Raw genomic sequence first — 25,463 nt, 5'->3', positions numbered from 1 at the left:
CTGCAACCCGTCTGGCTCCCGGGCAGACTTTGCTCGCCGTGCCCGGCCTGGGTTCCCCTTCTCGGGCCGTTGCTTCCGCGAGGGAGGCGGATTCCTCCTGCTCTTCCTCCTCCTCCTCCTCCTCCGCTCCAGGGCGAAGAAGGGCAGGAGAGGCGGGCCTGCTGCTCGACGACGCGATGATGGCGGCGGCCGCGGCGGCTTCGGGCTCGGCCGGCCGGGCGCCGGTGCTGCTCTCGTGCCTGCTAAGCCACCTGGGCGGCCTCTTGGTGGCGGCGGCGGCGGGGCAGGCGCAGGTGGAGGTGCTGCTCTTGCCGCCTCCTCCTTCTCCGCCGGCGCCCGAAGAGCAGCCGGCGCAGGCCGAGGGAAGCGGCCCCGGCGGCAGCAGTTACACTCTGCAGGGCGCGCTGCTGGGCAGGCCCGGCCTGGAGCCGGAGCCGGAGCGCGGGGAGAAGCGGCCTCAGGAAGAGGGCGAGGAGGAGGCGGCGGAGGAGGAAGCCATCCGGGGCAGCCTTGTCCTGGTGAGCGGCGGCCCCCCGACGACGCTCTCGCAGTGGGGCGATCCACTTCCCCCCCCCCCCGTCGCCCTTCTCAATGAACCCCCTTCCCCTCCCCAGATCTGTTTGGGGATCCCCCCTTCCCCGTTAAAGATCCACCCTCAGGGCTCTTGCCAACCCCTCCACTCCCTGTAAAGAATAAGAATAAGAATAATAACAGCAACAAAATACCATCCCCTTTCCCTCCCCCTCAGTAAAATGGCTGGGTAAGAACCTGCTGCTCTCTGCAATTATAATTATAATTATAACCATTGTCTCTCTCTCTCTTCCCCCCACCGCCCCACAACAAAAGGGTTAGGTAGAAACAGGCTATCTGTAAATAATAATACAGTAATAAAAACAATAACAGTAACAAATACCATTCTCTTTCGCTTTCCCATGGCTGGGTAGGAACCTGCACCCTGCAGACATTAGTAGCAGTAGTAATAATAATAATGATAGTAATAGTAGTAGTAGTAGTAATAATAATAACAACAACCATTGTCTCTTCTCCCACCCCCCAACAAAAGGACTAGGTAGAAATAGGCTCCCTGTTAACAACAGCAGCAGCAGCAACAAATACCCTTTTCTCCCCCCCCCCCATATAATGACTGGGTAGGAACCTGCTCAACATGAACAAAAACAACTGCCTCTTCCCCCCCCCCCAACAAAAGGGCTAGGTAGGAACCGGCTCCTGTTAAATAATAGTAATAATGATAATAGCAGCAACAAATACTGTCCCGTCCCCCCAACAGACCCCATGATTAGGTAGGAATCTTCTCCATGTAAATAGTAATAATAGTAATATAAGAATAATGACAGCAACTCGCCCTTCAGCATCAGGACCCCCGGGGCAGGATACCCTAATTTAAAATCCAATATTGAAAACAGTTAAAACAAGTCACAGGAATAGGGTGGGCCGTACAGCTCCCATCTCAGGTGTCAAAGGTCAGGGTGGACCCCTCTTTGCCTTCCACTCGCTCAGCTGAGTGGTGATGGTGATCCTCCAATATCTGCTGGAACCCCCCTTGGAGGTTGTCCTCTACAACTTGTCCATCAAATGCCATCCCCTTCCCTGCAGATAGGCCTGCTGGAGTCTGGACTCCCTGTCAGTAAGAGGGGTTTCTCCTGTCCCAGATGAACCCTCTATTCCCCCCCCCCTCAGTTAAGTGATAACCCTCTAATATCTACTGTGGACCCCCTGATCCCTCCCACCAAAAACCAAACAGCTGCTGCCTCGCTGGGGATTCCCCTTCCCCATCAATTAAGTGAAGACCCTCTAAGCGGTGGAGAAAGTGGCCAGTCATATCCCTTTCTTCTTGGGAGTGTTGGCAAGCTGGTCATGACCACAGGTGGCTACAGACCCTAACTTTGAGTGCTCACCTCTTTCTCTAGGTGGGGGACACTGACCCCAAGCTGAAGGATGATGACAGTTGGATTGGCGTCGTCCCAGTGGGCGAGGAGCAGGCGGATCTCCCACGAGGCAGCAAGGAAGAATCCTTTACCACTGCTGTGGTCAACAAGGTGAGTCTCCTACTTCCCCTTCTGTTGCTGTGACCCAACCTTCTTCTTTTGGGGTAGGTTCATAGGATGCTGCTTAGATGGAATCGGATGACCATTGGTCAATCCAGCTCATTATGGTTCACACAGACAGGCCGCAGCCCTCCTGGATTTCAAACAAGGGAGACTTTCCCAGCACTACTTAGAAATGCTGGGGATTGAACCTGGGCCCTTCTGCATGCCATTTTAGCTTGGTTTAGAGCAGGCATAGCCAAACTTGGCCCTCCAGCTGTTTTGAGACTACAACTCCCATCATCCCTAGCTAACAGGACCAGTGGTCAGGGATCATGGGAACTGTAGTCCCAAAACAGCTGGAGGAGGGCCAAGTTTCACCATGCCTGGTTTAGAGCATGGTTTCCCAAACTTGGGTCTTCCAGCTGCTTTTGGACTACAATTCCCATCATCCCTGACCACAGGTCCTGCTAGCTAGGGGTGATGGGAGTTGTAGTCCCATCTTGGAAAATTCAGTACAGGTGAAAGAGCAAGTGCTTTTTCATGTAGCGCATAGTAAAGAGGGTTCAACAAATTCATGGAGGAGAAAGCTATCAGTGGCTATGAAGCGTGATAGGCATGCTACAGTTGGAATACCATTTTCTGGAAACCACAGGAGGGGACAGTTCTCTTGTGCTCAGGTCCTGCCTGCGGGCTTCTTGAAGAGGCATCTGGTTGGCCACTGTGGGAATAGGATGCTGGTCTAGATGGGCCATTGGCTTTATCCAACAGGCTCTTCTTACATTCTTATTTGAGTGAGGGAAATTTGCTGTTTCTCAAGACAGGGTCGGCGTTGAACATTTAACTACAGTGGTACCTCGGGTTAAGTACTTAATTCGTTCCGGAGGTCCATTCTTAACCTGAAACTGTTCTTAACCTGAAGCACCACTTTAGCTAATGGGGCCTCCTGCTGCCGCTGCGTCGCTGGAGCACAATTTCTGTTCTCATCCTGAAGCAAAGTTCTTAACCTGAAGCACTATTTCTGGGTTAGCGGAGTCTGTAACCTGAAGCGTATGTAACCTGAGATACCACACCCTGTCAGTAGTGAGGTGTTACGTAACACATTCCTCTGATGTGTCCCCAGAATTGAGTGCTTCTCAGATTGCTGGAGTTTTAAACGTTCTTGTGTTTTGAGATACATTTTCTCGTGCATTGCAAAGGCGGCAAGAGACTATCAGTATAAGGCACAGGTGAGGAACCTCAGGCCTGGGGGGCCAAATGTGGCCCTCCGGGTCTCTCCAACTGGCCCTCAGGACTTCACAAGGCCACACCCCTCACTGGCCCCATGTCACACCCTCCAGAAGTGCTTTTGCCAAGCTGGAATTTGCCCTTGAGCTCTGATCATGCTTCTTGCTTGGCTGGGTTGAGTATAGTACCCTATTAGCCTGAATATAAGCCGCACCCGAATATAAGCCACACTGTTAAAATTCAAGGGGGAGGAAGAAAAGAAAAAGACAATACCTGAATACAAGCCACTCCCTTAAAATTCCGCAGGCACTCACACCCGTTCCGTTATACCATGTGTCTGTTTCAGCAGCGATAGCGTAAAAAAGCCAGTTTTTGTAAGGTTACGAATTTAAGCCGCGCTTTACCTTTTCATGGTTGGAATTTGGAAAAAAAAGTGTGGTTTATATTCAGGCCAATACGGTATATAAAAACTAGCCTACTGTATCTCTGCGATTTCTCCCTTTGTAGATGAAGCGCGCCCTTGTCTTGGGGGCCTCGGCTTTGCTCATCCTCGCACTGAATCAGAATGCCATCCGTGAGGTGAGCAGCACCCCTCCCTCTCCTTTGTCCTTCTGGCTGGAGGCTGGACCTCAGTTGGCCTGAAGGAGCCACCAGCCCTACTAGCGACCCCTTTAACCTCTCGCTTTCCTCTTCCCCGCTGCAGCTGGATGTCTCCCAGGTCCTCTCCAAGCCTGTGATTGTTGTCCAGACTTCAGAAAACGTTACCAAGCTCCTCGGAGCATTGCTACGGTGAGACTGGTTGGGTTTTGGGGAGGGCAGGAGATCCTGCATGAGGTTCCCATTGCTGGCTCGGGCAGGCAGGTCAACATTGGTTTGTTTTACAGTGGTACCTCGGGTTAAGTACTTAATTCGTTCTGGAGGTCCATACTTAACCTGAAACTGTTCTTAACCTGAAGCACCACTTTAGCTAATGGGGCCTCCTGCTGCTGCCACGCCGCTGGAGCCCAATTTCTGTTCTTATCCTGAAGCAAATTTCTTAATCTGAAGCACTATTTCTGGGTTAGTGGAGTGTGTAACCTGAAGCGTATGTAACCTGAGGTACCACTGTACTTTCTTGAAGGATCTGGAGCAGCTGATGAGAGCAATTTAAAAGCAATGGAGAATGTTGCTAAATTAAGAGATAAGCTGGAAATGACATCAATAGGTGCCATTATCCCTCCTCCCATCCATCCAATCACAGCAGCAGAGAAAGCAGAAACCAGCTTCCTAGAAAGCACCTGTCTTGGCCTGGCATTGCAAAATGATTAGGGATGGAGGCAGGCAGGCATCTTTGGGGAAAGGCAGCCCCATCGTCCCCACTGTGCTCTCTCACAGAGAGAAGCTCTTTGCACCTTTCCTCTGTTCTGAACAGAAGGAAGGGGTTGGTGTCTCTTACGCATTGAGGATTTTCCAGGGTATTTGTACGGAGACCTTTTGTGGGCACCCTTTGAGGTCCTGGCAGACATACAGTGGTGCCCCGCAAGACGAACGCCTCGCAAGACGGAAAACCCGCTAGACGAAAGGGTTTTCCGTTTTGGAGGCGCTTCGCTATACGAATTTCCCTATGGGCTTGCGAGTTCCTGCGGGTTTTTTTCCCTCCCCCCCTTTTCCTTAGCCGCTAAGCCGCTTATCAGCTGATCTGCTGATAAGCCGCTTAACAGCTGATCGCTAAAAGCCGCTAAACCGCTAATAGCACTAATCCGCTAAGCTGTCAATGGGCTTGCTTTGCAAGACGAAAAAACCGCTAGACGAAGAGAATCGCGGAACGGATTAATTTCGTCTTGCGAGGCACCACTGCACTGGTGCCTGCAGGGGCTGCATTGGTTACCCCTGATCTGACAATTCTTAATTTTCTTCTTAATTTTTGCCTGCAGAGGTCTTCGGGCAACAGCAAAGATAACATACCAAGCGGTGCTACTGGAAAACGTGGTATGTAATCCTCAAGGGAAATGGGAGCTTATCTTCCAGTTGGCACAGTATATATTTAAACCCCCAATTCCCTCATTGTTCAGCAGGGGAACAAGATGGGTGGGCTGGTCATCCAATGGGTTAAATATTTGCGATCTATCCTCTTGCCTGTTGGGTGCCTCCCCTTTTTCTGCTTCCATGATTGGACTTCAGCCTGAAAACTTTTCTCTGTGTGTTTTTTCTTTACAAGGGAGTGACCTTGACTTTGTGGTCAACCTGTGGCCTGTCCCGGGGCGGTCTCTATGGAGAGTGGCAAGGAGTCATCTGCACAGGAGAGAACAGCTCGAGAGTTCAGGTTGGTACCCCTTCCAGGATCGAAGGAAGCAGGCATTCTGCTTAAAACCATATTGATCCCTGCGCCATAGCCAAATTGGGCCAACTGCTCTGTGAAGGGCCTCCCTGCCCAGGAAATGAGAGCAGCAGTCGTCTCCTATAATTAAGATTAATTTGTTATACGCCAATGGCAAAAGTACTGCACAAAATGATGTGCAGGAATTTCATTTTGTGACAAGAGATGGGGTAGGGCTGTAGGTGTGTCTTTAAAAAGTACTTGCATTCAGCTCGGACTCTCCTGGGAAAAATGGTTTCCAAGAAGATAGTGAGAGCAAATCTTGTATTCCATTACTGTCTTCCCACCCCAACTCATATAGGAAACATGTAAGAGCTGTTCTTGCATCAGCTGTTGCATGCGTTCCTCTCTCTTTTTTAAACTGGTGCTTTGCAAACATGGACCAAGTGCATTTTCGGGGGTTTTTCCTTGCTAAAAGCAAAAATTGTAAAAATGAGATGCTATTAAATTAAATCAATCAATCAATGGAGGAGCAAGCTGTTATAGGTGGTTGGCAGCACACGCACAGACTGTCCATTCAAGTTAAAGTAATACTAGCTCATTTAACATCTCATAGGCTTTGCAGATGCACACCACTGATGTTACTCTGATATGAAACCTGTTTCAATATTGTGGCTCTCCTCAAAAGATCTCTAGGAACGCTATAGTTTAGCAGAAGGGCTAAAATTCTAGATTAAAGATCTCCCTTCACAGGACAAGTTCTGGGGTATGTAGACTGGGAAACTTTCAAATCTGTATTGTCTGCATTTCAATATGCTGTGTGTTTGCATAAATCGCAGCCATTTTACAGAGCTTGGGAGTCCCGTCAGCACCTCACCTGGTTGTCTTCCAGGGAACTGCTGTATCTGAACAGCATTCCAGTACCTGGAAGCGCATTGCACGGCTATTCTTTTTAACTATCAATAGGTGGAGTTTTTCTTGCTATGCTGTTAAGAAATGCCCTCGTATTTACTGGTGGTTCTGGTGCAACCCCCTTAAAATGAAAATGATGTGCCCCTCTGCAACATCGCTATAAGAATGTAAGAAGATCCTCCTGGAATCAGGCCAATGGTGCAACTTAATCCAGCGTCCTGTCCTCACTGTTGTCAACCAGATGCCCATGGAAAACATCTTGAGCTGTATAAATTGCATTGGTAGACCTGGTGCTGGGGTCAGTCCACCAACCCTTGTAATAAACAACAGCCAGCTACTTCCTTTCTCTCCTGACCTAGAACCGTAGTACGTGATGGGGCCATACTTCTTAGGCAGTGTGTGTGTGTCCTCCTTGCAGAAGTATCTCCAACAGCTGTGGAACGCCATCTTGCTCATTGCCTTGATCCTGTGCACAGGCGTGATCATGCAGGCACAGCGACAGTCTCGGCACAGCCGGCTTGACCAGGACTCCGAGGTGAGCTTGCTGTCTGCCCTGCTCACCCCTGGCAGAAAGCTCCCATCTGGGTTTCAGGCTGAGGCTCACCCTGGCCTTTCCTCCTGCAGCTTGATCTCAAGCAGCACATTGTGCAGAGACTCTCGGCGCTGAAGACTCGGCGCTACCACCCTGGGAAGCTGCCCCGGAGCTGGGCTCACGAGATCGACAGCTGCGCCATCTGCTTGGACCGATTCCACAAGAACCAGGTAGCGCTTGCCGAAAGGCCGGCGCATCTCAGTGCCTCGCAGGATGCAGCAGGGTTTCTGTGGGAGGGATTCTGCATCCTCTGTGTTTTTAAAGTCTGTATCTAGAAGCCATGAGTGGAGTTGGAAGCCTATGGTGTATCTAGTCAGACGCAGCCACAGCCCTGCATGCGCAAACTCTCACACATCACCACCTCCCAACTTGTGTGTCTTAATATTGCGGCTGCAACCTTTCATAGACTTCACCGCCACGTAGATTAATAGATTAAAAGGTTATTTTAGCCACTAAAAATGAACACAAGAACATTGGAAGGGTCCTGCTGGATCAAGCCAAATAACAGTCTGATCCCAGATTCTTTTCTCACATATGTCAACCAGCTGTCTGTGGCAAGCCTGCAAGCAGGACCTGAGCACAACAGCAGAAGATAGCCATCGTGGCTAGTAGTTAGATAGACGGATATCCTCCATGAAATTGTCTAAACCTCTTTTAAGGCCATCCAGCTTGATGGCCATCGCTCCCTCTTGCAGGAGCGAGTTCCATAGTTCAACTATGCGCTGTGTGAAGAAAGAAGTGGTCTGTCCTCAATCAGGTACCTGAGATACCTGAGGTTTCAGGGATGCATTTATAAAACCTTCAGGCCGCAAGCCTTCCGCAATGGTGCTTGCTAGAACTCAGTGCCTGCTTAAGGTAACAGCAAAAGAAGGGTGCTGCCCGATAAAGTCTCTTCCACCCCCCTCTAGCCCTGAGCAAATTTGAAAGAGACATAAGACGGGGAACAGATCAGACTATTGGTCCATCATGTCCCCATCTTTGACAGAGAGCATTAAGTTGTCAAAGGCTATCTGACCACTTAAATCGGGTCTGCTGGGAAGTGAACCCAGACCTTCTGCATTCAACGTTTGTGCTCTCTTACTAAGTTACAGCTATTCCCTTAGAGTAGTCGACAAGCCCACACAATTAACCGACTTAAGATTTCTTTAATCAGGTAATGGGCCCTGCTTAATGTGCATTACATTGTAGTTTCTCCATATGGTGATCTTTCCCTTTTTCAAATGGGAGCCGGGGTGGGGTGGGGTGGTGAGACTCTTTCCTTCTTCCCTGCCCCGCAGCCTCTTCAAAGTGGGACATGCCGCTCTTGAAACTGTCTCAATCTGCCCAACAGTGTCTCCGGGTGCTGCCATGCCTGCATGAGTTTCACCGGGACTGTGTGGATCCGTGGCTCCTCTTGCAGCAGACCTGCCCCCTCTGCAAACACAATATTTTAGGTAAGCCCCCTTTCCCACCCACCACAGAACCAGCTGCTGCCCAGATCTTCCCACTTCTGCTTTTCACCAGCCACTTCTGCAGACGTGGGGCCTGGAAGGTTAAATAAACTTGGGAGCTGAAGCACCATATGTAGACCTAGCTGGCTGCCCTCTCCCTTTCCAGTGCCCCGCCTTGGCGCTGACGGGCAGCAGAGAATTGCCCCGTCTTGAGTCTTGTCTGGAAGTCGCATCCTCTAATCCTGGCTGCATGGAGGCTGACATACTTGGCAGCAAGGGAAAGGCACTCTGCATATCCTCAGAGGCGGTCTTTATTATTGCTTTACAATCCCAGCATCACAACCTGGGTTGAGCCCCAAATGCCAACCCATAATTTGTATTTTCAATTCATGCTCTCCTGTGAGTTCACAATGGCCAGAGATTACTGCAGCTAGAAGAGCAACCTAGAATTGGCTTTGGTGATCTAGTTGCCGAGGTGGGAGCCCCACTCTGCCCTAACTACCAAGCCCAGAATTTCATTTTCCCATTCAGCCGCCGGAACAGGAGGATGGAAAGCCATAATGATGTTTGCTGTTACTTCCTCATTTCTTAAGTGCGTGTCCCTTAAAAGGGGGACGTGGCCTCTTTTCTCGGGTGGAGGAAACAAATGCACTGAGCCTTTGTATTGGTCTGTCTGTCTTTCTTTTCTTTAAAACAGCTTTCTCTCTGAAGGCTCAGGCCTTTTGCTCTTGGGTCTTTTTAAAAAGAACAGCAAGCAAGCAATCGAATTCTCCATTTGGGGAGTTTTGCTCTTTCTCAGAGGCACTCTTCTTCTATTTTGTTTTCCGCTGCCCATGCCAGCCGTTCATCCACTTCCCCTCCTGGCATCCATGTTGCACATCCCCCTCTTACCTCCCCCAACCCTGTGGCCCTTAGAGCAAGGTTGGGGAACTTGCAGCCCTTGAGATGCTGGGACTCTGTACTCCCAGCCAGCATGACCCCAGTGGTCACGACACCCGACACCACAAGGACCACAACTTCGCAATAGCGGCCGGAGCGCTGTCTCACCAACAGGCCTCATGACCTGGGGGATCTCTGCCTTTCTAGTAAAATACCCCCTTCTCTTTTATTTCCTTCCCTGCCTAGGAAACTGCTGTCAAGACAGTTAGCACGACGATTGCCCGCCTTTATGGATCAATCTGCTTGTATTTCAAGGGAGAGAGCAATTTTCCCCAGAGCGTCTGGACGCCGTAGCAGCTGCTCGGGACATGGAGGAAATGACTCTCTTGGAACTTGGGGCTCCTTTGAGATGGGAAGCGTGTGTGTGTGTAAAAATAATAATGTGTTTGTTCTCTGGCCTTTTCTGTGCTGGGCTAAATCAATTGCACCATTGGTGGAGCATCTGTGCAGTATGAACCCGGGGAGGAGGGTGTATGTGTGTGCTGAGGTTTTTTTGAAACTCTGTACCTTGTTTTGCCACCTTCCAAGTCCCCCCCCCCCCCCCGCTTCCCAGCTTGCACTGTTCCTGATGGGAGGAGGCTTCGCTTGCTTAGGGTTGGGGAGGGTTGGGAATTTGAAATGCTTGCTTTATTTATACTAACTTATTAGAGAGAAGGGGCTGGGCAAGACTGCAGGGGGTTATGGAGGGGCCGCAGAGCCCTCTCCGGAGAGTGTCATGGCACCCGAGGCACCGCTGGGGTGTGTAAAGAGCCACCTGTACTAATAAAAAGAAGGGGGGAAATCTAAGCCACAAAACACTTGACTCAGCAGCATTCCATTGCAATCCCGTCTTTTCCCCTGCCTAGAACATTCCCCTTGGCGATGGAAGGGATGCAGGTGGGGCAGTCTGACCCCCCACTTGCCTTGCAGGGGCCTCTGTCAACAGGGGGAGGAGACAGCAGGGATCCCTTGGTGGGACAGAGGACAGTCCCGAGTACATCCCAGGGCTTCAATTAAGTTGAGATTCTGTTTGGGATGGTTCTTGGTTTTTTTTAAACACTTTTTAGAATATGATCCCCCTGCATGAACCCCCCAGGTTTAGTTGTCTCATACCGATTGATTGATGTCATAATTTTATTGCACATGGTATTATTTTAATTATGTCCACAACTGTAATTAATGGAAGCTACTTTGTTCTTGTGAAGCACGAGTTATAAGGTTCAGAAATACTGTAAAATAATTCTAGGAAGCCTCAATCAAGGGGGAACTGGAAGGCAGTGGGGCTTAGAAGGCCTGTACTTGCAGCAAACAGGTTTAGAAACATGCTTTTAAAAACGACAACATTGAGATTCTCCAAACGTTGAACTCCGTTTACTCTGCTTTTTTGCTGTGTGTTCTTGTCTAGAATCCACACACAGCCTTTAGCAGGAAAGAGTTCTTGGCCTTTTCCACCCAAGTTAAGACGAAGAGCATCTGGCTTTACCCCCCTAGGTCAGAAAAGGAGCTAAGAAAAATTGGACACCTGCGTTACAGTGATCTGCTTCTTTTCTGCAGGGGATCCTTGACTGGGTCACTTCCCCTCTGAGGATCCCCTCCACCACTGCATTTCCTGTTGGAAGATGCGGGAGAGCTAAACACACAAATTACTTTAACTAGGGAGAAGTTTCCCTGGCCGCAGCCCCTCCTGGCCATCACAGTTGTGACATGCATATTGTTGAGGTTCTTACTCCCACCTTCCCAGTCTGCTTTTGGTCCAGTCACACTTGGAGAACCTTCCTCACCCTGCCAAAGAATGCCAGTTCTGTGCTCAGGTGACTGTCCTACCACAATGGACTGGATTTCAGGGGAAAGAAGCTAATATCCTCTCTTTCTCACCTCTCAGTCATTTACAAACTGTAATTGATTTTTTGGGGGGAGGGAGGTTGATTTTTTAAAATGGAAGCCAAATCCCCCACGCTACTGTGGGTTTGTTTGGTTTTTTTGCAGGGAGGTTACTACACCTGGCAACTCAGAGCAGGGCAAAAGACTTAGAAAGATGGTTCCTGCATCCTTGCCTCAATGAACTCATCAATTACCTATAAAGACTTTGGTGAGGCTCACCTGGAGGGGTCACCATTGCAAAGGTACATGACCACCTGAGCACAGGAACAGCATTGCACCGGTGATTCTTTGCGGCCTGGGAGAGGTCCAGCCATTTGGTCTCCCTTTGCTGCCGCCCCCCCTCCCCCGCTTTGCTTTGGAAATGTTGGCAACCTTCTGAACTTGCTCTGCAGGGCCTTTTTATTGTTATTTCTGGTGTTTCCTGTTGCAACGGGCCGAGTGGCCTGGGGTCCTGCTTTTCCCTTTCCCCCGGGCGTGGGCTCGGATGGCTTGTTCCTCAGAGGCGAAGATGAACGCTGCTTTCCGGGCGGCCTCTCCCGCAGACGGCTTTGACTGCTGGCTTCGGAAGGGGGAGCCGTTCTTTGAGGCATTGCGGGTGCTCTTAAATCTGTGTGGGGTCGGGCTCCCTGGGCTCTTGGGGCTGGCAGGAGGCCTCAGCGCTGCTCCCTGGGCACTCGTATGTGTGGGATGCCTGCAGAAGGAACGGAAGCAAAGAGGGGGCTGAGGAAGGGCCTTTCTTTGTTCATGGTCGGAAGATGCTTCAAACCAGAACGCTCACCTGGTTGGCGTGTGCATCCCGCTGTCTTGGGGAGAGGACAGATTCCACAGCTGGGTTGGAGGAACAAGCTGCAGCGAGGGGAGTTCCATATTAAATTCAGGTATGGGTGACACCTCTGGTTTACTTATTTATACAGTGGTACCTCTGGTTAATTGGGACGTGGGTGGCGCTGTAGGTTAAACCACAGAGCTTAGGGCTTGCTGATCAGAAGGTCGGCAGTTCAAATCCGCGCGACAGGGTAAGCTCCCGTTGCTCGGTCCCTGCTCCTGCCAACCTAGCAGTTCAAAAGCACGTCAAAGTGCAAGTAGATAAATAGGTACCGCTCCGGCAGGAAGGTAAACGGCGTTTCCGTGCGCTTCTCTGGTTCGCCAGAAGCGGCTTAGTCATGCTGGCCACATGACCCGGAAGCTGTACGCTGGCTCTCTTGGCCAATAAAGCGAGATAAGCGCTGCAACCCAGAATCGGCCACGACTGGACCCAGGGTCCAGTCAGGGGTCAGGGGTCCCTTTACCTCTGGTTAAGAACTTAATTCATTCTGGAGGTCCATTCTTAACCTGAAACTGTTCTTAACCTGCAAGAGGAGCCACGGATCCACACAGTCCCGGTGAAACTCATGCAGGCATGGCAGCACCCGGAGACACTGTTCTTAACCTGAAGCACCACTTTAACTAATGGGGCCTCCCGTTGCCGCTGCACGATTTCTGTTCTCATCTTGAAGCAAAGTTCTTAACCCGAGGTACTATTTCTGGGTTAGCGGAGTCTGTAACCTGAAGTGTCTGTAACCCGAGGTACCACTGTAAAGCAATTTATATACAACCAACCCCGCAATTTGCGCCCATTGCAATGACTCCTCCCATTTTGGTGCTACCTTAGGCCCTTCCTGCTGCGCTGCCTCCCTCATTTTGGCCACTGCGGTTCGGAGGCGCGAGTTCTCTTCCTCCAAGATGCTGATACGAATGTTGTTGGCCTGCAGCTGCTTGCCCATGTCCTCCATGACGTCCCCAGTGCCTGTGACAGAGCCAGCGAGGACAGACTGGGCATCACAGCATTGAAAAGGGGGATGGGGGTGGGTCAAGGCTGGACCCTCAACTCAGCAATCTCTTTCTCTTCCCTAAACTATCCCTTTCAGATTACTAAGGAGGCCTTGGCCTGCAACAGGAGCACATCTGGACACAGGAAGGTTCCTCTTAGTGAGTCAGACCATTCCCCAATCTTACTCAATATTGCCTACTCAGGCCTGCAGCAGCTCTCCAGGGTTTCAGGCAGGAGACCCCTGGAAACTGAACCTGGGACCTTCTGCCACTGAGCCTGTTATTTGCTTATGTGCTTGTTTAGGGAAACAGTTTTTGCTAAACGATAGGAGATGTTACCTAATGGTGAGAGGTATTAGCCATGACAGCTGTGGTCTGCCTCTGAATGCCAGTGACTGGGAATCACAGATAGGGAGAGATGCTCATGTCCTCCTTGCAGGGTTCCCTTGGGGGCATTTGGTTGGGCTCTGCGAAATCAGGATGTTGGGACCAGATAGGTCCCCTTTGGCCAGATCCAGCACCCAGACTGATGATGTTCTTAGGTGCAACTTTGAAGCCCCTCCCCTTCCTCCTACTAGCTCCTCCCCCTGGCACAGGGGACCTCCCCTCCCTTGGCCTCCTTACCTTCATACTGTGCCTCAACAGGGATGTGAAGGTCTGGGAAGAGGACCAGCAGCCTCTCCCTGTCCTTCAGCTCCTCAATCAGCTCTTTCAGCTCAGAGACGGTTGTCTGCAGCTCCGACACACGCTGCTCCAGGCTCAGCTTTTCCTTCTGCGCTCGCTCTGTCTGCTTCTGCAGCGAGGCAGATGGGAAAGGATGCTCACTTTTCTTTGGACTACGACTCCCATCAGCCCCAGCCAACACAGCCATAGGATGCTGGGGCTGTCAGGAGCACAGCTGATGGGAGTTGTAGTCCAAAACAGCCGGAGGCTACCGGCTTGGCAAAAGCTGGCATAGATTATGGCGTATAGAAGTTTAACACGGCAAAACGGCTAGAAATTTTTTTGCCGCAGTTTGATGAGAATTCTCATCCTTCTCTGTGCAATTTGTCCTGCGCTGGGGAAACATGGCCTGGGTCTCACCAGAGGAGCCTAACCCTAACCCTACCCTGCCCACCTCCTACAGACCTGCTGGGCTGCCAGCTGGTGCTGGATCTCCCACTTCTCCTCCTGCATCTCCTTCAGCCTCTCCTTCAAGATGTACTGGTCCTCCTCCCTGTCAGCCAGGCTGGTCTTCAGCTGCTCACACTCCTGGTCCAAATTATCCAGCTGCTTCATCAGAGTCATTTGCTTGGTCTGCAGGGACTTCAGCACGAGAGGGAGAGATCTTGTTAGTTTGGACTCAACAGATGCAAGGTGGAAAGCCAATGATTGGCCGATTGGTCACGTTGAAGGGGCGGGTTGTAAATGGTGGGGGGTGACAGGTTAAAGGTATTCTGCAATGCTCAGCAGTAGAGCACCTGCTTCACCTGCAGAAGGTCCCAGGTTCAACCCCCAAGTAGGCCTGGGAAAGATTACCTGCGTGAAACCCTGGAGAGCCGCTGCCAGTCAGTGCAGACAGCACTGAGCTATATGGACCAGTGGTTTCACTCTGGGATAGCTTCACTGGTAGAGCATGAGACTTCATCTCAGGGTTGTGGGTTCGAGCACCAACCTTGGTCAAAGGATTCCTGCACTGCAGGGGGTTGGACTAGATCAGTGTTTCCCAAAGTTGGGTCTCCAGCTGTTTTTGGACTACAACTCCCATCATCCCTAGCTAGCAGGACCAGTGGGCAAGGCTGATGGGAACGGTAGTCAAAAAAAACAGCTGGAGGCCCAAGTGTGGGAAACCCTGAACTTCCCTTCCGGCTCTATGATTCTGTAATTCTAAGAAGATTCCTATGCGCTGCAATGGGGAATGAGATCCGACCCGCCTCCTCCGCCATGGGGCTGCTGGGAGTTAGAGTCAGGGTGGTGTATTGGTTAGAGTGTTGGACTAGGACCTGGGAGACCAGGTTTCACACCTCCACTTGGCCATGAAGCTCACTGGGTGACCTTGGGCCAGTCCTATCTACTTTGTAGGTTGGTTGTGGGGAGGAGAACTAATATGCAACTTGAGCCCCTTATAGGAAAAGGTGGGAGATAAATGAAATCAATAACAGCATCAAGAATAGGTTGCCCACCCTGATGCCCCCAGCCACACCTCTTTGTGCCGGAGCACGCTCTCAGCTTTGGCCTTCTCCTTCTCCAGCTCAGTGATGGCCCCGTTCAGCTGCTGCTTGGTACTCTCCAGTTGGCTCGTGAGGACCCCAAGCTGGTCCTTCAGCTTGTCCACCTCTGCTTTGCACACCTTCATCTCCCTTAACTCCTGCAACAGCTCGCGCTTCGCTCGCTCTGGGGAATGCACAATAGCTCAAGAGCAGCATGTCGCACACTAGTGGTTTGCAATTTCAGATTTCAGGCAAGGAAGCAAGAGTCAGACTGGTCCTTAAATACAGTGGTACCTTAGCTCTTGAACTTAATCCATTCCGGGAGTCCGTTCGACTCCTGAAATGGTTCAAAAACCAAGGCGCAGCTTCCGATTGGCTGCAGGAGCTTCCTGCACTCAATTGGAAGCTGCGGAAACCGTGTCGGGTGTTCGGCTTCCAAAAAACGTTTACAAACCAGAACACTCACTTCTGGGTTTGTGCCGTTCGGAAGGGAACCGCCAGAAAGCCCTCAGTGCTAGATCTCAGAGTCGGGGCTGAATGACGGATGTGGTGGCGCTCCTACAGGTATTCACCTGAGGCTGGGGGGGGCGCTGGTCACCCTCTCTCAGCCTCCACGTGGAAGAGGAAGCAAGCTCACTTTCTGCTGCTCCAGAGGGTAGGATCTGAACCACCAGATTCAAATGACAAGAAGTTTCCGACGAAACATTCGGAAGAACTTCTCGATGGCAAAAGGACAGTGGAACAGACTCCCTTGGAAGGTGGCAGCCTCTCATTCACAGGGCATTTTTAACAAGGTTTGATGGCCATAATAATAATCATCATTTATTATTTGTACCCCGCCCATCTGGCTGGGTTTCCCCAGCTACTCTGGGCGGCTTCCAACAAAGATTAAAAATACATTAAAATGTCACACATTAATAACTTCCCTGAACAGGGCAGCCTTCAGATGTCTTCTAAATGTAAGGTAGTTGTTTATCTCTTTGACATCTCTTTGGACAGCTGCCCAGCTTTATTTAACTGTGATTCTTACATCACAGGGGCATGGAATAGATTACCCTTGGGACCCCTCTCAACTTTACAGTTCTATACCTCTATGATCCTCTTTCCTCCATCTGCAGTACAGAGAAAATGACACTGGTTTATTATTTGGGACAGTTAGCAGGTCTGCAACAAGATACCGGTTTGTTTGTTTTTACAGTCAAGCAGTGTATTTTGTGAAATAAATTACATGAAATGTTCTGAGTCTTGAGAATGGCCTGTATGAAGTGCTGCCTGGTGTTCCTCTTACCCAGCCCTTGGATGGTGTCTTCCTGCCGTTGGAGCTTCTCTTTCAAAGTGGAAACGTTCTGCTCCAAGGCAGCGGCTTCTGGAAGTAGTCAAACAATGTCACCGGTCAGCATGGACCGTAGAGGAAGACAAGAAGCTGCCTTATGCTGAGCCAGACCCATCGATCCATGTAGCTCGGTGTGTCTGCACTGACAGCCCGTTGCTGAGACAGAAATGCAGGAGCCCTTCGGAATCAAAGGTTTGGGACAGACTGGGGTCACATCCATACCATACATTTAAAGGACGTGGTTCCCTCAAAGACTCATGGGAACTATAGTTTGCTGAGGGAGTGTAGCTCTCTGAGGGGTAAATTATAGTTCCCAGGATTCTTTGGGGGAAGCCATGTGCTCTAAAGATACGTATGCGCAGCCACAGCCTGGCAGGTATCGGAATGGAGAACGGGCAACCTGTTGCCCTCCGGATGCTGTTGCACACCTAAATTGCAGGTTCAATCCCCGTAAGGGATAGCTGCACATTCCTGTATTTGCAGGGGGTTGGACGCAATGATCCACAGGGTCCCTTCCGTCATGATTCTATGATTCCCATCTTTCCGGACAACTGGCTGTGATGGCTGTAGCTGTTGACAGTCACAGTCCTTGGGGTCTCAAATTTCAGCGGTGCCCTGTGCAATGCCAACATTTAGCGCGCGCACACACACACACACACACACACCTTGCACTTTCCTGTCTACAATATATTTGTGGCACTCCCAAAGCTCCACACCCAGTGCGACTCAACCGAACCAGTCGCGCTCCCTTACAGTTGGAGTCCAAAAAACATCCACAGGACAGGTTTCGAGATAGGACTAACTATACACTTCTACCTCGAAAGTTGAACCGAATCCATTCTGGAAGTCTGTTCGACTTTCAAAATATTCGGAGAGCAAGGAACAGCTTCCGATTGGTTTCCGATTTTGCAGGTGCACCAGAAACAATAGCCGGACATTTGGCTTCCAAAAAAATGTTTGGAAACTAGAACACTCACTTCTGGTTTTCGATTGTTCAGGAGCCAGAACATTTGAATCCTAAGGCATTCGGGAGCCGAGGTACGACACAAGTGAGAAGTGCTAGAATTTTTCTCCCGCTCCTCTCCAGCTTCTGCTTCTGCTTCTGCCTCTGATGCTGGACTTCTCTCTGCCACAGACTCCTCCTGCTCACTAAACCCTGTTGCCTCTTTGGTTTTTGACACCCCCCCCCCGTCTGCTCCCTCTTCTCCATCTGACCACTCACCCTACTCCAATCCCCTGGGGGTTCCCTTGGGGATTCCCCAGATGCTGCCTCCCACCACTCCTCAGCATCCAGCTAGTCTCTGTGACCTAGAATTTCACTTCTGAGAGGGAGGAGGAGGAGGAGGAGGAGGAGGAGGAGGAGGAGTCTGGATTTGATATCCCGCTTTATCACTACCCTAAAGAGTCTCAGGGCCTAGGGCTAAACCACAGAGCCTAGGACTTGCCGATCAGAAGGTTGGCGGTTTGAATCCCCGCGATGGGGTGAGCTCCTGTTGCTCAGACCCTGCTCCTGCCAACCTAGCAGTTCGAAAGCAAGTGCAAGTAGATAAATAGGTACCGCTCCGGCGGGAAGGTAAATGGCGTTTCCGTGCACTGCTCTGGTTTCGCCAGAAGCGGCTCAGTCATGCTGGCCACATGACCCGGAAGCTGTCTGCGGACAAATGCTGGCTCCCTCGGCCTATAGAGATGAGCGTGCAATCCCAGAGTCGTCTGCGACTGGACCTAATGGTCAGGGGTCCCTTTACCTTTAAGGAGTCTCAAAGCAGCTAACAATCTCCTTTCCCTTCCTCCCCCACGACAAACACTCTGTGAGGTGAGTGGGGCTGAGGGACTTCAGAGAATTGTGACTTGCCCAAGGTCACCCAGCAGCTGCAGGTGGAGGAGCGGGGAATCGAACCCAGTTCACCAGATTACGAGACCCCGCTCTTAACCGCTACACCACACTGGCTCCCAGGGATTCCCTGGGAGAAGCCATGGCTATGAAAATGGTACAAACTTACTTTAAATACATGGTGTGGATGTGAGCTGGCTGAAAGAAAGAGACGGGAAAGGATGCTCACTTTTCTGGAGGTCCTCCTTGCCCATCCTCAGGGTGGCCATCATCTGCAGGTTCTCCGTATTCCTTCTTTCAAACGCCTGCTCTGCCTCCTTCCTCTTCTGCTCCTGCTCCTCTCTTTCCTTCTGAAGGCGGCTGTCAAAAGTCTCCAGCTGCCTCTTGAGCTCACCCTTCTCCTTCTCAGACTCTTCCAGCTCCCCCTTCAGAGGGTTGATGAGTTCCATCAGCTTCCGGAGGTGCTTGTTGATCCGGGAGAGGTCCTTGCTTTGCTCGGACGCCCAGTAGCTGATGTCCACAGCCGTGAGTGGTTTGCGGCCCAGGGTCTCCTCCACCATCTCCAGGAACCTGCTCAGAGACGATGGGAGGTTCTGGCTGTTGCAGATGCCGATGATGGCGCTGCCCACTTCCCGGAGGCTGAGCTGTGCCCTCTCGCACGCGTCGCAAGGCACCAGGGATGACTCGATGGTCTGACAGTGGGTGCTGCAGATGGGCTTGGCGGCCCTCTGGGCTGGCGGTGCCTCTGAGGAGGTGGCGGGGCAACCGTCCAGCAGCCTGCTGCTGGCCGATGAGGTCAAAGGGGAGGACCGGAAGCTGGGCAAAGTCACATCTGACTCCGAGAAGCAGATTTTTAAAGACTCGTTCTCAGCTTTCACCTCCTGGAAGGAACCATTTGTGCCAACAGCATCCTCTCTGCTGCGTTTTTTCTAGGTATAAAAGAGAAAGGGTGGCATTAACTTTCCAGGTTTTTATTTTATTTCGGGAGGATCACATGAGAGGTTTGGGGGGGGAAAGGAAATTTGGGCATGTGCTGTGATCAGACATAAAGGTAAAGGTAAAGGTAATGGTAAGGTACCCCTAACCAGTAAGGTCCAGTCACGGATGACTCTGGGGTTGCGGCGCTCATCTTGCTCTATAGGCTGAGGGAGCCAGCCAGCCAGCTTCCGGGTCCTGTGACCAGCATGACTAAGTCGCTTCTGGCGAACCAAAGCAGCGCACGGAAACGCCGTTTACCTTCCCGCTGGAGCGGTACCTATTTATCTACTTGCACTTTGACATGCTTTCGAACTGCTAGGTTGGCAGGAGTTCACCCCGTCACGGGGATTTGAACTGCTGACCTTCAGATCGGCAAGTCCTAGGCTCTGTGGTTTAGACCACAGCGCCACCTGTGTCCCGTGATCAGACATAGTTTGATACTAAGAACATAAGAAATATAAGAACGTAAAAGGAGACCTGCTAGATCTTGTTTGGCATCCATGGCCAACTAGATGCCCGCAATGTGAAGCATGAATGCAGGATGCATGTGGAAGAGCCCCCTCCCTACTTGCAATTCCTGGCAACTGACATTCAGAGGCGTACTGACTCAGACACTGGAGGGAGAGCATAGCCATTGTGGCTAGCAGCTACCGACAGCCTGATGATCCACCATAAATTGGTCAAACCCTCTTTTAAAGCCATCCATGTTGGCAGTCATTACCACATGCCCTTGGGACTGTGACTTTTAACTCTTCCCAAGGATTCAAATGATGGCAGCTTGTCCTGTGCTGATAGCAGAAATGGTTGACCCCATTTTTCCACCCGTAGAAGTGCTCAAGGAGCTTTTCCAGCACTGAGCGTATGATGAAAGATCATTTGTATCTTGCCTGCCTGTTTGGATACCTGCAATGCTTTATGGTGCTGTAGTGTGATCAACGCAACAAGGCATGGATGGGGCCCTGCGACCTTCCAGGTGTCAATGGAAGTCCAGCTCCCATCAGCCCCAGCCAGCAAGGCTACTGGTTGACTCAGGGATAATGGGAGTTGTAGTTCGGAAACATCCAGAGAACCACACATTCTCCACCCCTGCTGTAAAGGGCAATCCTGCAGCCTTTGAAACATCAAACCCTCCCTGTCAATGATTTTGGCAGCCTGGGACTACAGCCTAAGTGCGTGATTTATGTTGACAGGTGGGTATCGCCACCTCCAACTCCTCGAAAGATTCCATCAACGGTGTCTACAAAAAATTATACACATCACATGGGGAAACAAGTGAACTAATGCTAGTATACTGGAAAAATCAAAGCTCACCAGTGTTGAAGCAATGATTCTTCAACATCAACTACATTGGACTGGTGATGCCTGATTATTGTCTTTCAAAGAAACTACTTTATTCCGAACTTTAAAATGGAAAGCGTAATGCTGGCAGTCAACAAAAGAGGTTTAAAGACTCTCTCAAGGCGAATCTAAAAATATGTTGTATAAACACCGACAACGGGGAAACACTGGCCTGCGAGTGCTCCAATTGGAAAACAGCCTTTACCAAAGGTGTCTTGGACTTTGAAGACGCTTGAACTCAGGACGAAAGGGAGAAACCAGCTAAGAGGAAGGCACACTTGGCAAACCCTCACCATGGTCAACTCCCACTCAGAAACCAATGTCCCCACTGTGGAAGGATGTGTGGATCCAGAATTGGCCTCCACAGTCACTTACAGACTCACTGTTAAAACAGTGTTTATGGAAGACAATCTTACTTGGCTACAAGTGATCGCCAAAGAAGAAAGAAGAAGATCGGATTGGAACCTCAAGCACCTGTACAGCCAGCCCTGCATTTCCTGGGGATCTTTCAGACCTCACTGGTGCTTTCAGATTTGCATGGAAATATTCTTGGTACTTTCCCACTGCTTGGAGAAGGGAGATAAACCATACCTATCTGGCCAGAGGAACGTTTGGTCAGTGTGCTTGCAGAAGCAGACCAGCCCACCGGGGCAGCCTACCTCAGAAGCCAGCTGCTGGTAGAGGGATCCCAATTTCAGCATGCTGTTCCAGTACTTCTTCACAGCCAGCCCGATAGACATGCATGGTCCTGTTGTTCTGGATGGGGGCACAGCTTGTTCACTGATAAGGTTCTCCGTGTATCTGGTGAAGCTTTGGAGCAGCAGCAGCAACCTTCAGAGGACAGAAAGGACATCCTGCTTCAGTTTTGTAGTTTGTGTTTGAACCCCAATTTTCTTTCCAAAAGGAAGCCCAAAGCAGCTACAGGCAGCAAACCAAAAAATGTTCTCAAAACCAACCACCACACCCTCCAATGTGTTCTGGGCCAGCTGAAGTTTCCAGACAGGATTGTAGGAAGCTGTCATTGGTCCATCTAGCTCAGTACTGTCTACACTGACTGGCAGCAGCTCTCCAGGGTTTTCAGACAGCGGTCTCTCCCAGCCCTACCTGGAGGTGCTAGAGATGGAACCTGGCACTGCTCTGCCACTGAGCTACAGCCCCTTTTCTTTAAAGAATACCCCATATATTGTGGGATATAACATAAGCAGTCAAGTACAACACTTCCTGTTTGCCTAGAGTGGACACAGACGGGGACGTTGATCCAGCCAGTTGAACTTCCTGTTACACCTGGTCTGGAGCATCCTCCCCCTGCATGTGACCAGGTAGGTGGGCGTAACCCTTGGAGATCTCACAAAAGGTAAGTCACGCAGCTACCTTCCTCTCTTGATGCCTTTTCTTCTCTTGGACTGCAGCCAGCAGCACATGGGCCCATCCTTACAAGGATGTGAGCCACATTGTATCTGTAACTGCAAGCTAAAGCCTGCCTTCAGGGATCCAACTGTGAACTGAATGTGAGTAAACTTCTTGTTACTTTTAAAAGAAGCTTCTTGTGTCTTTATTCTTTTTAGGAGGGATAAAAGGGATCTTACCAGGAATATACTCCAATCTGAACAAAGCCAGATTGGATTGCTTAAGTAAACAGATTCAAACGAATCTACCAACCAGCTTTCTACTGTGTTAAGGGGAATGAGCTTTGCTATATATACCGTATTTTTCGCCCTATAGGACGCACCGTCCCATAAGGCGCACCTAGTTTTTTGGGGGGGAAATAAAGGGGGGGAAATTATTTCCCCCCCAGGCGCGGGGCTGGGGCGGGGGAGGCCCGCCGGAGCTTCCCCTGACCCCAGCCCCCAAACAGGCAGCTCTCTGCAAGCCGTGGGAGCCCAGGGCTGGCTCCCGCCGCTTGCGGAGAGGTCCGCGAAGCCTGGACGTGCTGAGCTCAGCGCGCGCAGGCTTCGGCATGCAGGCACCTCTCCACAAGCGGCGGGAGCACTCCCCCCGCTTGTGGAGAGGTGCGCGAAGCTTGGACGCGCTGAGCTCAGCGCGCCCAGGCTTCCGCATGCAGGCACCTCTCCGCAAGCAGCGGGAGCGCTCCCCCCGCTTGCGGAGAGGTCCGCGAAGCTTGGACACGCTGAGCTCAGCGCGCCCAGGCTTCCGCATGCAGGCACCTCTCCGCAAGCAGCGGGAGCGCTCCCCCCGCTTGCGGAAAGGTCCGCGAAGCCTGGAGAGCGACAGGGGTCTGTTCGCACCGACCCCTCTCGCTCTCCAGGCTTCAGCGAAAGCCTGCATTCGCCCCATAGGACGCACACACATTTCCCCTTCATTTTTTGAGGGGAAAAAGTGCGTCCTATAGGGCGAAAAATACGGGATGTTTGTGTGTGTGTGTGTGACTCACTAGCCTGAGTTAGGAAGGATAACATTTAATCAATATATTCTCTCCTAGTATCCACAACATTCCCATATATATAATGGATGCAGTAATCTAATTCAAAACCTGGCGCATTCATTGGGGTTTACTTCCGTTCCAAGTTAAGAGTGGCTCAACAAGGAATCATTGCAGAACTGCCGGACCTACCCTCACCTGTCAATCACTAGTTCCAGAAGAACCACGTGGGAATGATGGGTAAACTCAGGGTCATTCTGTGCAAAGTCGTAGTGCTCAAGCAAAGCAACCAAGTCCAGGTCACAGGACAACTTATCAGGAAACTTCCAGGACGGGTAGCGAACAGCCCCGGCTCGGGTGAAGACGCTGAGGACGGTTCCCTGCAGATCCGTGATGTCCTTCCGCAGACTCTCCATGTAGTTTTGGTTAACCAGCAAGGTCACCATGTTGCCACGCTGGTGTCATTCCACCAACCACCAACCGGCTCTTAGGGCAGATGTTCCTGGGAAAGGTACAAGCAAGACCACCTACCTTCATCAGGCTAGTCAAGGCAGGGGGAAAGTCGCAAGAGGGGAAAGGTTAAGTTTCCTTCCTGTAAAGGTAAAGGTACCCCTGCCCGTACGGGCCAGTCTTGACAGACTCTGGGGTTGTGCGCCCATCTCACTTAAGAGGCCAGGGGCCAGCGCTGTCCGGAGACACTTCCGGGTCATGTGGCCAGCGTGACAAAGCTGCATCTGGCAAGCCAGAGCCGCACACGGAAACGCCGTTTACCTTCCCGCTGGTAAGCGGTCCCTATTTATCTACTTGCACCCGGAGGTGCTTTCGAACTGCTAGGTTGGCAGGCGCTGGGACCGAGCAGCGGGAGCGCACCCCGCCGCAGGGATTCGAACCGCCGACCTTTCGATCGGCAAGTCCTAGGCGCTGAGGCTTTAACCCACAGCGCCACCTGCGTTCCTTCCTGAGTTCCCTACAAATCATGCCCCAACCATATTACAAGCATGGGGAACCTCAGGTGTGAATGTAGCCTTTCTGTCACCCCTTATCCAGCTCTCAAAACATTCCCCAGGCCACATTCCTCCCTAACCCTGATTTCACTAGACTGTACAACCAGAAAAATTGTGAGCCATTAGAGTTTGCAGCAGCATAAATTTCCCCCAAAACACTATTTTTCTCCATTACTTTAAAGCAGTGTACAAAACACATTGTCTTGTCGGCAGTCTCAAAAACTGCCTTGCAAAGTAGGCATGATTAACTTAATTTGCTGCCTGCTTGCTAAATTTGTGCTACGTCCTGCAACCTGAAGATACGGCCTCTTAAAACTAGCATTTGGCAGGTAGGCTACTGCATAAAATGGGATACAATCCTCCAACACACGTTTTATTAGGAAGCAACCTTCACACAAGGTAACCAACTCCCAGGACATTGTGCATACTAAAGGTAAAGGACCCCTGGACGTTTAAGTCCAGTCAAAGGCAACTAAGGAGTTGGGGCGTTCATTTTGCTTTCAGGCCTAGGGAGTCGGCATTTGCCCACAGACAGCTTTCTGGGTCATGTGGCCAGCAGGACACTGTGACGGAAACCAGAGCACACGGAAACGCCGTTTACTTTCCCGCCACTGCAGTACCTATTTATCTACTTGCACTGGTGTGCTTTCAAATTGCTAGGTAAGCAGAAGGTGGGGCAGAGCAATGGGAGCTAGCTCCGTCGTGGGGATTTGAACCACCGACCTTCCGATTGGCAAGCCCAAGAGGCTCAGTGGTTTAGACCACAGTGTCCCTTGTGCCTTGTATACCTTGCATACTAGGTTAGCATTTCCTATAAATGCTAAATATAATTTATTTGGGTTGTTAACAGCACCCCTGGAGGTAGGAGGAGGTGGAAGGAAGGAAGGCACTCTGCACATGCTCAGACACATGAAGTGCCTTAAAGGGTCCCTATTGCGGGGTGTGTGGGGTGTGGAGTGGATCTCCACCAAGGAGGGTTGATGGGAGGAGGGTCCTGACTGGAGTGCAGTGCCAGGCTAGCTAGCAGGCAGCCACGAGTAGCCCAGGCTGGCGAGAATCCCTGTTGCCAATAGATTTCCTCACCTTCCCGCCCAAAGGAGGGACGAGGTGGGCAAGACCCACCTGCCAAACAGCCGCCGCCGCCGCAGCCAGGCTCTTCCGCTCTTCCCAAGCCTCCGCTGCCATGGCAACCCCGAGAGCTTCTTAGGCGCGCCCTCTTTGCTACTCGGCCGATAAGCCCCGCCCTCTTTGCTACTCGGCCGATAAGCCCCGCCCTCCCGCCTTCTCTATAGAGATATAG

The 25,463-nt window shown here is 51.1% G+C and overlaps 2 protein-coding genes across 3 annotated transcripts; one reads left to right on the top strand and one right to left on the bottom strand.

Moving 5' to 3' along the window:
• Positions 1 to 38: 38 nt before the first annotated feature.
• RNF215 (ring finger protein 215) lies at positions 39 to 10,236 on the top strand. Its single transcript, XM_083717509.1, has 10 exons — positions 39 to 518; positions 1,929 to 2,057; positions 3,780 to 3,851; positions 3,976 to 4,061; positions 5,186 to 5,240; positions 5,470 to 5,574; positions 6,899 to 7,015; positions 7,105 to 7,242; positions 8,403 to 8,505; positions 9,628 to 10,236. Exons 1-10 carry the CDS (start codon positions 177 to 179, stop codon positions 9,648 to 9,650), a joined length of 1,170 nt encoding a protein of 389 aa, XP_083573635.1. The 5' UTR covers positions 39 to 176; the 3' UTR covers positions 9,651 to 10,236.
• Positions 10,237 to 11,332: 1,096 nt separating this feature from the next.
• Positions 11,333 to 25,440, bottom strand: CCDC157 (coiled-coil domain containing 157). 2 transcript variants are annotated; one of them, XM_083717183.1, is made up of 11 exons: positions 25,286 to 25,440; positions 23,358 to 23,661; positions 21,439 to 21,610; positions 18,693 to 19,392; positions 16,588 to 16,665; positions 15,293 to 15,483; positions 14,239 to 14,415; positions 13,735 to 13,903; positions 12,948 to 13,087; positions 12,080 to 12,147; positions 11,333 to 11,992 (listed from the first exon to the last, which is right to left on the bottom strand). In XM_083717183.1, exons 2-11 carry the CDS (start codon positions 23,603 to 23,605, stop codon positions 11,707 to 11,709), a joined length of 2,229 nt encoding a protein of 742 aa, XP_083573309.1. In that variant the 5' UTR covers positions 23,606 to 23,661; positions 25,286 to 25,440; the 3' UTR covers positions 11,333 to 11,706. The 2 variants fall into 2 exon arrangements, with proteins under 2 accessions (XP_083573309.1, XP_083573308.1); XM_083717182.1 differs by having other exon boundaries at positions 25,247 to 25,429.
• Between the last annotated feature and the right edge of the window lie 23 nt (positions 25,441 to 25,463).

This window comes from Podarcis gaigeae, assembly GCF_964106915.1.
Source record: "Podarcis gaigeae genome assembly, chromosome: 16".
Lineage (NCBI taxonomy): Eukaryota > Metazoa > Chordata > Lepidosauria > Squamata > Lacertidae > Podarcis > Podarcis gaigeae.
Note: the sequence above shows the minus strand (reverse complement) of the source record. Positions and strands in the feature narration are given on the sequence as shown.

What these genes read in the sequence shown, in the direction of transcription:
- RNF215 (XM_083717509.1), top strand. Translation starts at nt 177, where the DNA reads ATGATGGCGGCGGCCGCGGCGGCTTCGGGCTCGGCCGGCCGGGCGCCG. An exon ending in AGAACAGCTCGAGAGTTCAG is followed by an intron (nt 5,575 to 6,898) that starts GTTGGTACCCCT and finishes TCCTCCTTGCAG; the next exon opens with AAGTATCTCCAACAGCTGTG. An exon ending in ACCGATTCCACAAGAACCAG is followed by an intron (nt 7,243 to 8,402) that starts GTAGCGCTTGCC and finishes TCTGCCCAACAG; the next exon opens with TGTCTCCGGGTGCTGCCATG.
- CCDC157 (XM_083717183.1), bottom strand. Translation starts at nt 23,605, where the DNA reads ATGGTGACCTTGCTGGTTAACCAAAACTACATGGAGAGTCTGCGGAAG. An exon ending in CTGGAACTAGTGATTGACAG is followed by an intron (nt 21,611 to 23,357) that starts GTGAGGGTAGGT and finishes TGTCCTCTGAAG; the next exon opens with GTTGCTGCTGCTGCTCCAAA. An exon ending in GCGTGCTCCGGCACAAAGAG is followed by an intron (nt 14,416 to 15,292) that starts GTGTGGCTGGGG and finishes CTCGTGCTGAAG; the next exon opens with TCCCTGCAGACCAAGCAAAT.